This window comes from Apostichopus japonicus, chromosome 7 (genome assembly GCF_037975245.1).
Source record: "Apostichopus japonicus isolate 1M-3 chromosome 7, ASM3797524v1, whole genome shotgun sequence".
Classification (NCBI taxonomy): Eukaryota; Metazoa; Echinodermata; class Holothuroidea; order Aspidochirotida; family Stichopodidae; genus Apostichopus; species Apostichopus japonicus.
The window spans coordinates 3,514,614-3,531,338 of NC_092567.1; the positions used below are offsets into that span (position 1 = coordinate 3,514,614).

The following is a 16,725-nucleotide window of genomic DNA, read 5'->3' on the forward strand; positions in this document are numbered from 1 at the left end:
AACAGGTTTCGAAAACAGCTCTTATGATAATTATGTTAATAGAAGACATAATTTGATACTAAACATTCATAAGAATATTGTTTGTTAGCTGGACTAGTCAGGTGTCATTACATATTAAGACACAAATTTACATAAAAAGAAAGAAAGAAGAACCTTCTGATTAGGTATAACATGCGCCATATGTTTGTACATGTGTGTAGGCAACATGTTTAAAATTAATGTTTACATAGAATATTTCAAACTGAAGTATTATGTGTTTGAAAATAAATAGAATGATGCCTTATATCTTATTCTGACTAGTATTATATTTGCTGGTTAAATATTTAAAAATTGACCGATTACACGGTTAAATACAAACAGTACCAGGTTGTGCTAATAATCAACCCAGTTTTTGACAACAATCTTTTCTAAATTACTTGTATTTCTCGCCGCTCTGGACTGATAAGTCAGAATTGATTTAAGCATATTGCTCAATTATTGTGTTTATTCTTTTGACATTTTGTTAGAAATGTTGAGGAGTCACCTCACATCCACGTAGGTTCATCTTTATTAAATACCTACGCCGTTGCTATCATGTCAGTTTAGTCTAAAAGGACCCTCATTGCAACTTACCTGATGCACATGATCCCTCAGATATTAAAACATTTATTTTTTATATTGTTTCTAGTTTCCTTATATTTGGTATAACAACAGCTTGGTATTCTCACATTCCACAGGGAATGGTTTCTACTCCAAATTAGTCATTTTATATCACAATGGACCCTCTTGTATCACAATGAATAAAAATGATGCTATAACCCAACCGATACCATCACAACCCAGTAAATCATCTTGCTCCTAGACTCACTGACATTGCAACAGAGCCTATCAGTTTATCTCTTCGATTTCAATATTTAATTTGTTCCTGTTTGACGGTTATGTGATGACGCTTACATGCAAACTTTGTTGCATCGTTTCCAAATTTCTGTGAGAAGCTTAGCTCCTCCTTAACCATCCCCAACCCCTCCCCGACACCAGAGAATGATTCTAATGACTTTATAGTATCAAAGAATACCGGAGTAGAGATTTATGTGAGATTTGAGTATAGACTTCTAGGGCTGGCATTTTCTGTTTATAGAGAAAATTGTTACACCTGCCCTTTCCTTTTACAGTCAACCTTGCCTGGACAGCTGAAATTTAAAAAGTTAAATTTCAGTTTCGTGTGTGACTTTAAAACACCATAACATCGGAATAACCTTGTAGTATTAAAGGTCTATTCGTTTCTTTGTTGAGCATTTCTTTGACAGTGTGTGTAAGGAAGATTATTAAGGCCGCATCTAAACTTGTCATTAAGAACAGTGCTATAATCATCACGTGATATGAACTTGTAACTGGCCTATCTAAATTCCCTGTTCCAGTTCGATACACGACAATTATAAATCTTTCCCATGATGAGAAATAAAGTCTAATACTCTGTTGTCTTATTTCTTTGTTCAACATTAATTAATACCTATTTTTGTCTGTTATTAAAATTTCCGTTACTAATTAACAGGAACATGAATCTATGTCTCTCTTACCTCTTCTCCTGGTAGATTGCCATTTCCGTCACAGGCCTGAAAAGAAGAAAAATATTATGTATTCCTGAGATTTTGAAAATGAATTTCAGGAAAACATAATATGGCTAAGCAAAATATATATATAAGTTACAATGATATATCTTTACAAATATCACAGTAAACTATTCCTTGCAGGTAAACGCACACCTGTATTGAACACACTAAAGTCAATAAAGGAGACAGACTCGTCAATGTAAAAGGCACGGACTTAATAATGAATATAAACATCAGCGTTATAGGGAAGACATAGTTAGTTTTAAACCCGTCATCACACTGAGTGACGTCATCAAAACTGATTGACGTCATCAAAACTGATTGACGTCATCAAACACTGAGTGACGTCATAATGATGAACTTCTCATGAGAAGGGAAAATATGGCATCATTCAAAAATAGACTCCAGTACATCGTGGTTATATCGACGTAATGGCAAAACTAAAGCAAAATATTGGTTAGCCCACAAATCATCATATTAGTCCCCCCCCCCTCCTACACCCCTCCTTTTCGTCTTAGATGGTCTGTTTCTATCGTATTGTTGTTCATGTAGAGATATCATGCAAGTTTGGAAAATTCAGTTGTATGATGAACACATAAAATAAGAGACGCAAGGGGAGAATTAAATAGACTACTGTAGATCTGTTAACATTAAAAGATATCATGAAATATAATAAACCCTGCACAGATTGCTTTCTTTCTAAATTTACCCTGGGAATGTATATGTTTAATTGGAAGTTTTTACATGCGCACATAATCAGTTCTACAATAGTTGACTCTCTCTGTTCAACATTCAGACCAGGAAGCGACGGTCTGTAAATTAAGGAATATTTAGAGTGGGTTTATGTAACCGATAATCCCTGTGTGTCTATTAGTATCGCGTGAGCCGTTATTGCTATGTCTATAGCTGGACTTGGTTTGGGTTGCTCATATACTCTACAGATCTCTGTTCGAACTCGAGAGTACCACACTCGAACCAAGTAGTCCCGGACTCGGCTCGGAATAAGGAATAATTGGACTGAACTACATCAGAGTGTTTCTTATACTATAAGAAACTCTCCTCCCACTCGGGCCCAAGCTCCTTCGACATACTATTTATTTTAAATTAGATTTAGCCGTTATTCAAAAGACGAAAGGAATAATACAAATATTTTAAAACCATTATTAGTTCAGATTCACCGTTGACTTTATTTGTATCATAATGCTGCTGCTTATTCATCATAAAATAATCCATTTGTTAGTTTCAAGTTAAATCCAGATACGTCCTTTCATATATAAGCCTGCTTGGACCCATATATTCATATCAGTCACGTATATATATACATTAATATAAATAAATAATGAAATATAATCAATATGGATCCCTCAAATCCTAATACAATTCAAAATACTAGAACTGAGTCACATTTAATGATTGTTGTATTGCTGCATGTCGTGACGTCAGACGAAAGATTCTAGAGATGAAAATTATCCATCGATATTTTCACCGAGAAAACATTTTTGACTAAGAAACACTGGGAGCACGATAGATTCATTTCGTTTTATATGTTTTTATCTGTCTGAATATTCTCTATTTTAAAATTGAGAATATCCATTGATTCACAAGACAATAACATCTATAAGGAGAGCACATAGGAGTCTACATGCAGAGAAAGGAGGACAACAATAATTAGGAAATAAAAGTGCTGGAGTACGAGCGTGGAAGGGAGACTTTATTTATTTGTACCAACCTCGTCACAAGGTTTCTAACGTATATTGTGTATTGTACGATATATCCTGGAGAAATAACTCCTCGTCGTTGGACAATTGCAAATGTATCTTTATATATAAATGTCGTTACTTCAGTAAAGAGAACTAGCCCCCCCCCCCCTCCCCCATAATAATCTCTAAGGAAATTTGTTTTCATCTTTGATATACTATTTAACAATAACAAATGTAACCATAGAAAGTGTGCCGTTACGATAATTAGGCAATACGTAGATTGTTATGACCAATTGTCTTTATTTGGATTCAAGTTGACTGAATCAGAATTCCGTCCTCAAGTGCAACGTGTGATTACATGAATTACCACTTCATTAATGAGCACACACCACATTTACAGTTGTACAATGTTTCTTTTCAAGTTAAATTAATAACATAATGGCTGCTTTAAGAACACACAAATATGGTTCCAATTCAGATGAAAGGGCGTTGAAAGACAGGAGTAGGGACAGTTTATAATAAACAATGGAAAGCAGTTTTCTAGTAACAAGAGAAAGTTAAACAAATGACAAAGATTAGGATGATAGAAGGGTGATGAAAACTTTGTAATATCCTCACATGAGATTCTAAAGTTTACTATGAGCCTGACAGGAAGTAGACACTTGACAACATGTAACATTGCGCCCATTTCAAGAGTGCCGAGGATACGAAGATAATATCTTAGATTAACGCTCTATCCTACCGTCGCCTGTATTACATACTAATATCACATAACTCACTGATCTGTAACTGTCAGCTTCAAACAAATGTATTACAAACGAACAACTGAATCTTTATGTTAATATCTTAAAGTTAGAAAATCACCAAGACTAGTTTGAAGTCTCTATATCGATGTATATTGTAGCACTTTTATCCAAACAAACATGCCTTAGTCCGGAGCGACTGCAACGGAATGCCTACAGCGATATAGACTATATGAATATGCGTTGTCTGTTATACCAGACAGTCGTATATCTGTAAATCAGCTTAGTCTGTTCTTAAGACAAATCCCTCTATGGCATCGTCAAAAGTGATGTTTCAGATATAGGATTAATTTTACCATTTCGGTCGCGAGGGATAATTCTTACATCAATAATTGTGTATAAAAAAAACTAAAATTAAAAATCCCCAATAACTATAATCTGCTATATCTATAATCCGGTCACTCGTATACATTTTTTCAGACATAACGACTACGCATTTTAGCATAAACACTGACCTCGGCCGGAAATCCCCGATTTCAATCCCTTGACATAGCGACGCGTGCCTAGATACATACGATGTAAACAAACCAAACCTGCACTGCACTGCGTACTGTACACTAATACATGTAATGTACATGCACACGTACGGTTTCTACCACAAAACAACACTCTGGACAAGTCGACAAGACAACTCCCAATGGCGGCCACTACTCACGGTAAAACCTGGGAGAAACAAGAAGTCCTGACACTTATTGATATATTTGGGGGGGGGGGGGTAGATAGAGAGTATGGTGGAACACCCCGTCAGAAATAAGGATGTGTTTAGGAAGTGTGCGGAAATGATGGCGAAAGAGGGATACGAACGGACGCATACACATTAGCGTGAGCAGTGCGTGATGGGCTTGCATATCCATAATATTTCGCTGTGTATTACGAATGAATATGCGTCTATACGCTCTCTGTCGGCGAACAGCAGCTTCTTGTCTTTGCAGGAATGCTTCTTCCAATATGTGACGCCTCCTTCGTAATAAAAATCCTATACAAATCTAAGAACAAATAAAGCGCTACTGCAAATTGAGCTTCCATCGCCATCATCTACTACTTACATCTAAAAACCCCGCGCAACCTCGTCAAAACCGTGACCCTTGACCGACCCAACGCAACTGCGCATGATAGCTTTGCAAAAGCATAATTAACTCACTGATGCACTGTGTCCGCGAATAAGAATATAGTACAAAGTAGTGTGAGTATGCTACGTGTGACCGCTACCGTATACAGCTTAATATGGTCGGACTATAGTTAAGAAACGATGGTCGGAAGATGCAATTTTATACGTGTGACCGGGGTCTTAGTAAAAGCCAACAGAAATGTACACAATCTTAATATCCTGCCCCCAAAAATGGAATAAAGCCTTTCATTTTTTTTTTGCTTTGCTGTAGAGTTTATTCAAACAGAATGACTTGAATCCTTTTGTAGATTATTTTTAGTAACATAAGTTTTCAACTAATTTTTAATCTTTTACTTTCTGATATTTATGTTCATATTGATGTACATATTTTTATATTTCCTAGTCTTTGGTTCTCCTATTTATAAATATTTTATATTTATACTACGGATAACGGAAAGGAAATGAACAATATATGCGCCGGACTTTTGTAATAGATTCGAGTTATATATTTCTAACGGAAACTCTAAGTGTATGTTATTTGAACAAGGGTATAGCAATAGTAGGAACTATGAATCTGACCGTTTGTATTAGCCTCAGCAGGATTTTAGAATAGAAACAACTTCAGCCCCAATTCTTACATGTATAAGAAGGTGAAGCTAGTATGTATGTTATGACAAATGTGATAGGTGTTATTTAAGTTCCGATGCTGGTTAAAAAGCAACCAGGTTTCCAATGAGTTCAAGCATCTATCCAAATTATAAAATTCATCAAACTGATGAAAGCTTTTGAGTGCTATTTGATGGCAATTCGATACTGTTAACAGCTATGTAAATGTTACATCCGTTAGGTTATTCTTGTCATCCAACCATTGCTGTAAACGGATCATCCACCTTCCCCAAAGGAGAGTCTACTGCACATATGAGATGCTTTTTAACAAAATCCAGAAAGCAATATACGACAAAGGCTTAGCATATATATCCGCGACGCAAAAAATAGATTCATGTGCGTGATCTTTCTCAACTTTGTGTTCTGTATACAGCGTTGCAAAATGCGTGTCCGGTTATTTGGTTACCATGGTATCTAGACAACAGAACGAAGCATTGCTCCCACATTCTGACTGGTATTATGGTCTTGTTATGTAAATGTGCGTGGGAAGTGATTTAATCACAGCTTCACCGAATCATCGGTAATGATTTACTCCACAGCGCAAATCTGGTGCCACTAAAAAAATATATTTGCAAAATCTTCTTCTACAGTTTATTCCATGTCACGAATATAATATTTTCATAAATTACAAAATAGCCTTCAATCTTCTTTCATTTTACCAAGAACCGTATCACCTTTTCCTTCATTTATATCAATCGCCAAAATGTCCAGCATTTGCAATCTGGAAAACAGTGAGTCTGATGTTTACAAGCAATTTCGTTTATCTATGCACTCCACACACAAATAATAGGCAACAAAACCATTTTATGTTATGGTTTTAAAACTAAACAAAGAACAACGATGTTGAATCGCGCTGCTACGCATCGGTCACCATCTGTTATATTACCAGTTCATCCTCATTTCTGACTTAGAAACTACAAGTATTTAATGTTTTATACACATGAGTGTACGTGGAACCGTCGCAGGAACATTTACCTTGATAAATTTGAGTTCATATTTGAGTAAGATTGAACTTAGAAGAAAGGATAGCAAAAGCGCACTTCTGTTCAAGTGTTCTACTGAATGTTGAAATGCTATGCTCGTTTGTTAATTATCATTACGATGCCCGTGATTTACTTACAGACTTTTATCTCAAAAAAATATATGTTAAAGATATGTATTTCTGTTCACTTCCTTATTTTTATAAGGTTGTTTCTAAGTTTGGAATAAACGTGATACAAAAGTTTACGTGAGTTGTTCCTGTATTATTTGGCGCCCTCAACCCTCCACCCAATCCTAGACACTAATGATAAGCTCCGGGTGTTGCAATATAATATCTTTAACAATTGAAGATAATTATCAAGATACAAAATACAATTACCGGTGACAAATTATAAATATTAAAAGAGATTATCAGAAACCGAGTTGGACCAACTCCACTCCAACCCCCCCCCACCCCCCCCCCTTCGGATCCTGACACCTTCAAAATTGTCTAATGTATGTATGTTTGTGTCTGTTCCAAACACGCGGGAAATAATACTTATAAAAAATTTGTCTTATATTCATATTTTATCAAGAGATTGCATTTGATTTGGTTACCATGGTATCCGTACAAGATAACAACGAAGCGGGTGAGAAGAGGAGCTACACATATATACTACAGAGTTTCGTTCTGTTTTCTAATTTATTCCCATTATACACGAATACAATGATCCTTATCCCCCGCCCACCCCCGGAACCTTTGAAATGTCATCAATTAAAATAGCCTCTCTTCCCTTCATATATACAAATGTCCAAGACCATGACAAGCATTACCATTCAGACGAATATACCACCAGTCTATTGGTTTCAAATAAAAACCAGACCCGTCCTTTCATTATATCCGAGACTGCTTGGACTCACACACGTATGTCAGTCACGTATACATTAATCTGGATAAATAATAATTTAAGCAAGTGATCCTTCAAACCCCCTGAAGCTTTCTAAGCAACACAGTTAATTTATTAGCAAGATTTCATTCCAAAGGAAGAGTACCATATAATGGAAATTTGTGTTGTTTGTTATACAATCTGCTGGTAGCAAGCTTGTCCGTAAAAGGAAAGATAAGGACCTTGAAAACATATAATGTTACTTTATTTCACCAAAATCACACCAGGAAAGATGAGATTAGGCAGAGATATTAAAGGTTTGGAAACTTACAAATAAAAAAATGTCAATACATTTCTGGGACAAATTATTGTCTGAATCTGATTAAACGATAAATATCTCACTAGTATAAGTAGCAGTCATGTGGTTGTAACAACACACATAGATCTCTTAATTAGTTGCAGGGCTATCCAGTTATGTGTGATTAATATATGGATTTGTCATATTTATAACATATTACGTAGCATGCAGCTGTATTTAATATTATTAAAACTTTTACGCATGGACTTAATTCTCAACATTATTTGAGTTAAACACTAAGAAAGTATAGAAATCAACTTAAAATAAGTGTTTAGAGTAAAATTCCACATACATATGTTCCTATTACTAAGTTCCAAATTGTCCACATCACCATCCTGTGCATTTGACCAATTCGCAAAGTACCATAGAAATGATTAAATTTAATTTGATTATTAATTACATGAATCAAGACCAACAATTTAATGTAATATATCTGTAAGTGTTATAAAGATCTACGGAAGACCCACGTCTCACACCATCAGAAACAACTAAAGACCTCAACATGACCAGTTAAAACCAGGGAGCTGCTACAGTAAGATACATGGTCAGTTAAACGGACTGTTACGACTGTTGTTATGTGTTATGATGAACAATTACACAGAAATTACAAGAACAGACCTATTAAATATAATTTATAACATTCTACGGATTAATTTCAGAATAAACGTGAAGTTTGTTGGATGCAAATTCACAACCTCGAATATTAATAAAACGGCATGTGTCAAAAACGATTGTACAATATATATATATATATATATATATATATATATATATATATATATATATATATGAAAATCGTAATGAGTTGGAAAATCAAGAACAGTGAAAAAACTTTCAGCCTCCACAATATATATATATATATATATATATATATATATATATATATATATATAAATATATATATATATATATATATCTATATCAAACTTGTCCAAAAGTCAATATTTTAGCTATAACTATATGTTAACAATATTAATCCGACCTGGAAATTGTACGGGTGTGTCAATATAGAACTAAGCGTTGTGAATGAGATTCATCTAGACAATGTTCCATCCGCTCTCTCATCAGCCCCCCCCCCCCTCCCCCGCCTCCTTGAAAGTAACAGCGGGAAGAAGATGATTACCAGCAACACGTAACTTCACAGAAAATGTATCACTATATTGATTTATTTACACTTATTTGGGACTGAAAACAGTGCTAGGGCAGTATAACGCAAACAAGCTGACCAGACTTGCATTATGAGCAATAGCTAAATGAAAGGTGATCAAACTCTTTACCTGCCATTGACCGGTTTGTAGATTCAGACGACGATCCTCGTCACTGTATGTATTATTCCAAACTGATGAAAAACATAAAAGAGAGATATGTTCATGATAAGTGCACACTTAATATTTGTTGGTCTGGAATGAAATCATAAACATTATATTCACGAGATTTAATCGATCTAGTTGATTCCTTAATTTTGATCTTATTAGTTTGTTATCATTATCATCTCAGTAATATAGCTGATCAGTTTACAATCCTTATATCTCTGTAAGATTACCGATCAGTTTACTATCAATTCATCTCGGTTTTATACCTGATCATTTTACAGCTATTATCCTCTTAGTTATAAAACCAATCAGGTTAGAATTATTATCATCTCATTAACATATCTGATTAATTATCTTAAATGAAAGCATATGCTCCCATTTAAACAGAAACGAATCTTGGGCTAAATTAAAAAACCAAATTATGATAGTCGAGTATTGGATGCTCAGATCTAGAATAATAATCCATGAGACCATGGACGGATCAGAGAACGCTCAACATCACTGACGTCATCACAAATCACTAGAGTCATAATTAAACACTTTAAAAAAAAATAGTTTAAAGAAGAAAAAGAGAAATTAAAAGCAAATTAAAAAGGTTATGAGAGTGCTAGAAAATGAAGACCAAATATCGAGGGTTTAGAATATTCTAATAATGCACAAACTGACTTTGACTTCGACTACATCGTCTCTGAATCTCATGGGTACGAGTCCGAGAAATAATGTTGAGGGGTGGAGATAGAGAGGTTTGTTTGTATTTGCATAACTATTAATTAATTTTAAATAATCATTTAAGGTAGAATCTTAGTATAGATGTGCTATTGTACAGAGAAATGAAACATTTGATTGCTCGTGATGTTTGTAAAGCTACCCGGTTATCAAGATATTCAGCTTTACATTACAACGCATTAGTGACGTCATCAAAGATCATGACAACCATAATTTAAATATTGATAATAAAAAAGAATAAATGTATTTGGAATTACTTTATTGAGTTAAATTATGGCGCTACAGGACTAGACAAATCATCATTATTATCACGTGATCCCATTCCGATGTCCTGAGAGTATGTCACGAACGATAATTCCTTTTTTCATCAGAGACTACCATAGCCTGCAGCATAGTTGCATCCATGATAATTTACTTGATCCAAGCGAAGGATGAAAACTTTCTAATGAGCATTTTTTTTAATTAATGAGAAGAACATTCTATAGGCTGAGTCGGTTACCCGGATACCCGACCGAACATTCGTGTACCCGAATCGAAACACACAAAACGGGTACCCGTTTTCTGAGGAGGGGGAGGGGGGAGATCTCGTAACGGCTACGAGAGTGCTTTAAATTCATTATTTCATGTTTTGAGTAACCAAGAGACGCGAATGCAGAAGATTAGTTGAATGAAATAACTTTCTCTATAGTGTAGATGGCTGTTTTAATTGCTTACTAGTTCTAGTTTTAGCCGTTCGTAATGGTTCTTTTTCCTGTGTGGATAAAATCACTCAACACCGAAAACGAAAATATTATACCGGTGAAAACTACTCAAAATTGAAATCGTTAATCCATCGCAGCAGCAACTGTGTACGTACAATACTTCATTACCTCTTCAAAACATAGCACATACTTTCCAAACAATTGCTAACAATAGCTAATTGAAAGTAATATTCCAGGCTACGCTTTTGTGTGTGTGTGTAAAAAAAAACCGATTGTTAAGGCAAGATTTTCCCCATTGAATTAGTGTGGTGTTAGGCTATAATTATGAAAGTATTCCATGGATATTTTAGTTCCAGCTAACTGTCTTACAATTTGGGATAACAAGCAGATGGTTAGGCTAGATTTCCCCATTGACTTAGGCTGGTGGTTGGCTACCATGTGGTCAAAGATAGCAGCGATAGCGAACGTATTCGGTGAATATTTTAGTACCAGTTAACTGCGACACAATTTGTGGGTTTGTGATTTTAGGCTTCTATGTGGTCGATGATTTGTGGTGATTTTACGCAAACATAGTTTGTCGAGTGCACGTGTCTTTGTTGTCATCAAACAGCTAGCTCTGGTAGTCCATAGCAAGTGCTTTCCTCTCATAGTTGTAGCTACTGTATACGTTCGTGCATGCGTAAATATTGGAATTCTCAAAATTGCTATATTTTTTTTTTTCATTCATTTATAAATAGATGGAAAAACTGGCAAGGAAATTTACGGGATGTTAAGATGGATTAAAGACGGGATAACAACAAAAATGATCGCCGCTTTTTACTAAACGTTTTTTTTTTCCAAATGCGATCGTTTGGCGATAAATCATTACACGGTCACAGCCGTAATGTATGTTTAAGTCAAGTTGAGTGATAACATTTATTACGGGAATTCCGGTCTTGGCAACTTTTGACATGCGGGATTTGAAATCAAATTGTGTGAATCGCGCAATCCCGCTTCTTATGCGAACCCTGGATTGTAGTAACAGAAACAGTCGCAAGTGTTGTTCTTTCGTAGCGAGTTTAAAGCACTAAAATTAAAAAAAGATGTAATAAATAAATTATAGTTATCTATAATGTATTCCATACAGGCTGGTGGGGATCAGCTGGACTTCAGCTGCATCCTTTGAAGATATTTTTCGTTCTCTTTAAGACATTTTGAAACACAGAAATCTATATATGAGAAAGTGTGTGATACCACTACTTTTTGGAAAGAAATTTAAAGCATCAATTGATGTGATGGCTGTTCACAAAACATCTTATAGTGCAGTGATCTCGAAGGAGCGAAATGCAAGGAACATGACTTATCTCTTAAATCAACCCATCGTAGCAATATTAAGTGTTGTTATATTTCTATTATTCAGTTCGTTGTTTACTATCACAAGACTCTGTTTTGGGTGTCTCCTTCATATAAACTGGCAACCATATATTGCTGATTCATTACTCTCTTGTATGTAAATCAACAACAATCAACATGTCAAACGAGATTCACATAGTTCGTAAAGCCTTTAATTAAATGTAAGAAATTGTAAGAGTGTCCATTATGACGTCATTGTGACAATACCTTTCACATTTCTTGATTTCAAGGATGATGGAATGGATCCAACCGGTATCGTGTCTGGCATAGTGTAGCCGTAGCGAAACCTATGGATAGAAGTAGAGTAATCAACGTGTAAGATGTAGAAGACGCAGAGGAATGTCCTCCTAGTCAGGTTTATTGTTTACTAAATCAATGAAGATAAACAACAATGTAGACAATGTAAATAACAAATAACAACAAAATAAGTCACATCTAATTGATCATTCTAATCAGAATTAATTATAATCACAGGTCTTGTCTTTCAACGATTCCAAGAAAAATAAATTAGAATGGATATAGTAATTCAGATAATAATGATGATAGTTGGAACTGCTCTACCGTATGTAAATTATATGCGGTTGATATAGTAACTGTGAAAAGTATAGCTGTCCACATGATCATAATTGGCTAAACTGTCTGTATGCTTAAATTATCGATTCATTTAAAGTTGTTCAAACATGTAGAAATACAACATTGTACAAAATAAACTAAGTAAACGGAGCGAATCCTTGTAACAACCGCTTGCCATTTTCCGCTCGGATCACGTGATTTTTATCGTATGTTATTTTCGGTAAATTGATTGATAATATAGATCGTTTTCGTGAACCCTTCTCACTTTTAAATGAGAACTTAAATGTCTGAGATTGTTAGAGTGCAGTGGTAAAATATAAAATCTAGAAATTATGAATCTTAAAGCTGAAACTGTTTCTTAATCAGAATAGTTTAAGATGCTACAAATTACATTTTTCAACGTAATTTCGGAATGACAAACCTGGTCATACTTTGTTAATAATACACTAATGCCATCGTCGTTGATTCGCAAAAGAAAAGTTTTATTGGAATATGGAGGCACAAACACTGAGGGACAGGGGAAAATGTGACTTTGATTTTACGCAAGAAACCACTAGACTGTCAAATTATCTGAAACCCTCTCAAAATAAATAATCTGTGCATTCCTTTCCACAGGTTCAAGTACCGTATTTGAATGTTTTCAGCAAAAGTTTTCTTTATATATGCCGGTACTTTTGAACTGCATATTTTATCATTATTATTATAATTTTGAAGCCAGATAGCAAATTTTTAGACATAAAGGCACTCGTTACAAACACACAACAACAACAGGGCACTTGAGTTTATCGAGCATGAAATGAAATTATCTGGATTAACCGGTACCAGATAGTGCATAATATCCAATAAATATGTTAAACTCTAGCTCAGTATCATCCTACCTTATACCTGAATTGCCCAGTTCTATGTAAAATACTTCTCCGGACATAAAAAGATATAGGTTACGTTCCTTGTATCTAATTAGCATAATTAACGCATAAATACTGCTACTACTTATGAAAAACGTTTTCTTTACAATCGTTAGTTTTCTGTATCTATCCAGTATCTATCTACTGGTTAAAACAGGCGCTTTCGAATATTTCACTAATCTTATATATAATGTAAGGGCTATAGCGGACATAACAACTCAATGTACACATGTAGGCAAAATACTGGAAATATATGTTGAACTAGTAATTTATATTGCTACAGCATTGAAAACTATTTATTAAAGGTTATATTTTAATAAAAAGGTTCTCCCCGTTTAGACCCCTCCAAACGGACGCAAGTCATATTTGGAGCCCACCCACACCCCTCCTTTCCAAAGATAACCATAATGCAAAATGCATTGAGGTTTCGATGACTTCAATGTAGTAGACTTCTGCTTCTTAGTATAACCAGAACTAGCTGTTACGATAACACTATGGCATGATAAACACAGGTCAGTCTATTATACGTGGCTATACACACCTCCATCTAAAACAATAGGGGTCTTGTACAGTACTCAATGTTATGAATCCACACACCAAGTATTAGAGGTATCCACGATTTCCATCGTTACATATCATGTAAAAGGTTTTTTAGAGTTTGACCTCCGGTGACCTATAGGACATTTGACCTCACAAGCAATAAGATTCTTGTTCTTAATATGGCAAATCCATATACCATGCATGTATGAAAAGTATCCATGATTTCTACCATGAGAAATCATGTTGTGAAGGTTTTCAGGCCTCGACAAATATTTTTGAAAGTACTCGCTATTTGGCGACCATGACTAAAAATCTAACCGCCAAATTCCACTCGCCACTAGGCCTATGATTGTTGGTCAAGTCTCCAAAGTACAGATCTGCAACATCAATACTTTCTATGAACAAAGGTTAGGCAGTAAGGGAGATGCATGGTGCTACGTAATTGCACATTAGAAAGTTATGTTTCTTTGCAGTACGAAATTAAAACTTTTTCCAGCAAAAGTAGGTGTTGAACAAAGTAAAACATGTCGCAGAATCATAAATAAGCAGCTAGGACTACTGTAGTGTCTCAAACAATTAAAAATACAACATCTGTAAAAAATTCTACGAAGATAGCTTGGCTTCTGTTACATTAGGGTTCCTCTACTTAACTAGGCATATATACTATACAGGAAATAGATGTGCGAGAGTCCTAAGCATATGCAGTACCTCACTGCTACTTTGAACCGCTGCTCAATTAGAGCGGCGACTTCGTACAATTTCACAATTAATTATCTGTCTTTTAGCTGCAGATTGATGCGCAAAAAATATCGCTCTTACTCCATTTCACTGCCTAAATCAAAGCGATCTTTTACGCAATGATAATCTGAGGTTGTAAGAGCATCTCTCTTCCAAATTCATAGCAGTAACAATAGCAAACTTTTCTCAAAACTCCTTAAATTTGTGTTCTATACTTTGCGAATAATAGCCAGTAGGAAAATTGCCTTAAGAAATAATGAAGGAGATGTTTTGCCATCTTAAGTGTATTGGTATTCTGACTAGTATTCTTCACGTTGTTGTGTTAACGAACCCTAATCGACCCAACCGTTGCTGGCCTACACAACATAAAATTGCTCGCAGGCCTAGCCAGGTTTGTTCAAGTTATCCCATAATCATAAACGTGACGAAAGTCGAACGTTACTTTTAAGGCCTATAGCTAGGCTGAAACTGTTGGAAGAGACTACACAAATTTTGATCAACAACCTATCCAGACAAAAGCTGGTGAACTCACTGCCAAACTAAGACCATTTTACACAATTATTTCACATTGAGATTGGTCAAAGTAAAAATTCTAAATAGACGAACTGTTAGTTTCATAAACGCTGCCTGGTCATAACGAAACTACATCCAACCTGAAATAAATAAGACGAAAAACGTCCAACAGAACCGCTATATTACAAAGTACACCTTTCTGCACGCAAAATAAGGCTTCCGAGCGGCACGTTGAAGCAAATGCAAATATGTTTGTATTTTCAGTTTTAGATTCTACGGATGCCCATAAGCTCATTACCAACTGCCAATAGCCTCAGATTCGTATGAGGCGTAACGAGCACGTTATCTGATAGGCTGGTTGGTGGGAGATATGGTAGCTAATAAAACAAGGTTCCAAACTTTGACCCCAGTGACCCCAAATGACCTTTGATCTCCACAAAAAACATAGGCTGTCCTCAATGTGGTCCTCCTATTCACGAAATATGAGATTGATCCAAGTTTTCATCCTTGAGCTATCGTGTTAACAAGATTTTCAGTATTTGGCCCCTAGTGACCCCAAATGACCTCCTCACAAAACAATGGGGTTCTTCTACTCAATGTGGTACCTATATACACCAAATTTTAGATTGGTCCAAGCTTCCCTACTTGAGATATCGTGTTTACAAGCTAGGCATCACACACACACACACACACACACATGTACGTCCTCACACAAAAGGTGTATAGTCAATTCATCTTCTTTGGAGGTCCGATAATACAAACACACCCACACACACAGACAGACACGCACACCCCCTCCGCCTGCATGAGGGCATACGTTACGATTATCATCGAAACCAAAAAAGCGTTAATGCTTGAAGTCAGATTGATGAACAGTGAAATGTTCAAACTTGCTTCAATTTACAGGCCAAACACTCTTCTTCACCTTGGTTTTACTTATAAAATTTATCTATAAAATTATAAAACTATGTATCGCCGAGTTTGTCGTCCTGTATAATGTGTATTACGTCATGTGGCTGGGGTTTAAACAATGTGTAGTGTTGATATAGCTGAGCGTGTGTATACATATGAAATCGGTCAACAAAGTTGAGAGAAGATAGTGACTTTTTTTTAATTAGGTTTGCAAAATTCGGGTTTATGGTTCTTCAACAGTTTAAAACTTAGATCATGTCTTACGTAATCGTTGATTAATTGAGAGCAAACAACATTGTTGAAATATTGACAACGCGTTATGTAAACGCTGAAACCCGTCA

At 35.3% G+C, this 16,725-nt stretch overlaps 2 protein-coding genes across 2 annotated transcripts in view; one reads left to right on the top strand and one right to left on the bottom strand.

The window, feature by feature from the left end:
* The window catches only part of LOC139969997 (uncharacterized), a 310,518-nt gene that overhangs the window by 114,312 nt on the left and 179,481 nt on the right, over positions 1–16,725 (top strand). The gene's annotated exons all lie outside the window — the stretch shown is intronic.
* Positions 1–16,725, bottom strand: part of LOC139969971 (uncharacterized) — a 480,181-nt gene that overhangs the window by 21,555 nt on the left and 441,901 nt on the right. The window contains exons 8-10 of the mRNA XM_071975453.1: positions 12,411–12,490; positions 9,349–9,410; positions 1,557–1,592 (exon numbers count right to left, since the gene is read on the bottom strand). Of these exons, the coding sequence (XP_071831554.1) occupies positions 1,557–1,592; positions 9,349–9,410; positions 12,411–12,490 (178 nt within the window). The remainder of the gene's footprint in view (positions 1–1,556; positions 1,593–9,348; positions 9,411–12,410; positions 12,491–16,725) is intronic.